The sequence below is a fragment of the Eimeria mitis genome, genomic scaffold, assembly GCF_000499745.2.
Source record: "Eimeria mitis Houghton genomic scaffold, Emh_scaff1406, whole genome shotgun sequence".
Lineage (NCBI taxonomy): Eukaryota > Apicomplexa > Conoidasida > Eucoccidiorida > Eimeriidae > Eimeria > Eimeria mitis.
Genome location: NW_013569090.1, coordinates 9959 through 11603, shown reverse-complemented (window position 1 = coordinate 11603; position 1645 = coordinate 9959). Strand labels below are relative to the sequence as shown.

The 1645-nt window shown below is 52.2% G+C and overlaps 1 protein-coding gene across 1 annotated transcript in view; it reads right to left on the bottom strand.

Annotated features, from left to right (window-relative positions):
• Positions 1–179: 179 nt before the first annotated feature.
• Positions 180–1645, bottom strand: part of EMH_0036300 (uncharacterized protein) — a gene marked incomplete at both ends in the record, with an annotated part of 3208 nt that continues 1742 nt past the window's right edge. Inside the window, 3 exons of the mRNA XM_013495073.1 lie at positions 180–325; positions 573–801; positions 1000–1645. Coding sequence (XP_013350527.1) covers positions 180–325; positions 573–801; positions 1000–1645 — 1021 coding nt within the window. The remainder of the gene's footprint in view (positions 326–572; positions 802–999) is intronic.

The window sequence follows — 1645 nt, the reverse complement described above, 5'->3', positions numbered from 1 at the left end:
AAAAAAAAAAAAAAAAAAAAAAAAATAAATAAAAATTTATTGATTAGATAGATGCCAGAGTACCGAGCCCCATCCCCCCACATGCAGTTTATATAAACCCGGAAATTTGTTAGCTTTTGTTATAAGAAAGAGCTGCAGCGCCTTCACTGCTGGCCTCAGTTCTTGCTTTGTATACCCCCCTATTCTTCTATCTGTTGCTGCTGCTGCTGCTGCTGCTGCTGCTGCTGCTGATGCTGCTGGTGCTGCTGCTGGTGCTGGTGCTGATGCTGGTGCTGCTGCTGATGCTGCTGCTGGGGATGGGGAAGAGGGATCCAACGCCCCAGTACTATGCACGCCAGAACCCCCGCCTCCACCAGCAGCAGCAGCAGCAGCAGCAGCAGCAGCAGCAGCAGCAGCAGCAGCAGCAGCAGATGATGATGATGAGGAGGAGGAGACAGGGGGAGAATGTGAGCTGTCTACGCTAGCTATACGGAGAGCTAACTCAACAGCAGCAGCAGCAGCAAGAGAAGGCCGCAGCAAAGGATATTCAGGCGTTAAACAAAAACAATCTAATAAATAAGATACAAGCTCACCACTGCATGCAGCACCACGCAGCATATGCTGCTGCTGCTGCTGCTGCTGCTGCTGCTGCTGCTGCACCTGCTGCTGCTGCTGCCGTTGCTGCTGCTGCTGCGGCTGCCGTTGCTGCTGCAGCTGCTGCTGCTGCAGCTGCTGCTGCTGCTGGAGGTAGAAGCAAGCGAACTCAAGGGGTAGAGGAAGACAAAGACAGCCGTGAAGAGCAGCAAGGGTTTGCTGCTGCAGCTGAGCATAAGAAACCCCAAAAGCAGCAGGAATGGTTGAGTCTATAGAAAAAAATTTTTTTAGTTTATTTTCGATGGCGGTGCTGTTTGGTGCTTCGTGCTGCAGCGCCAGCAGCAGACAGAAAGCAGCACAGCATCTATATCCTTCTGCGTTTGTTTTTGTTTTATTTATTATATTTGTTTTATCTAATATACACACAGCCAGCTGTATAGACACCCGGGTTATGTCTCTCATACAAAAACCAAAACATTTTTGTATGTCTGCTGCGTAGCTCATTATTATATCTATTATTGCTGCTCGACGCCCTGCTGCTGCTGCTGCTGCTGCTGCTGCTGCTGTTGTTGCTGCTGTTTTTGTTGCTGGGTTAGAGGAGGAAGCAGCCTGCTGCTGCTGCTGCTGCTGCTGCTGCTGTTGCTGCTGTCTTTGCTGCTGGGATCGCATCCATAACAACTCCTCACGGAGACGATCACCAGCTAGCAGCAGATCCCAATGCATCCTGCTGCTGCTGCTGCTGCTGCTGCTGCTGCTGCTGCTGGTTGCTGCTGCTGCTGCTAAGAGCTCCTGATAGGACTCAAGTGCATGCAGCTGCTCGCACACTACAGCATCACCCCGCTGCAGCAGTATACACATCTCCTCCATCTCTCTCCTGCTGTTGCTGCTGCTGCTGCTGCTGCTGTTGCTGCTGCTGCTGCAGAGCTGCCTATCGTCTGCTGCTGGTCTGAGTCTTGTTGCAGCAGCAGGGGGCGGCTTGCATGCGTTGCTGTTGCTGCTGGTTGCTTCAGCTCCCCGAAATACTCTGCTGCTGCAGCAGCTACCTGCTGCTGCTGCTCCTCCTCCTCCTCCT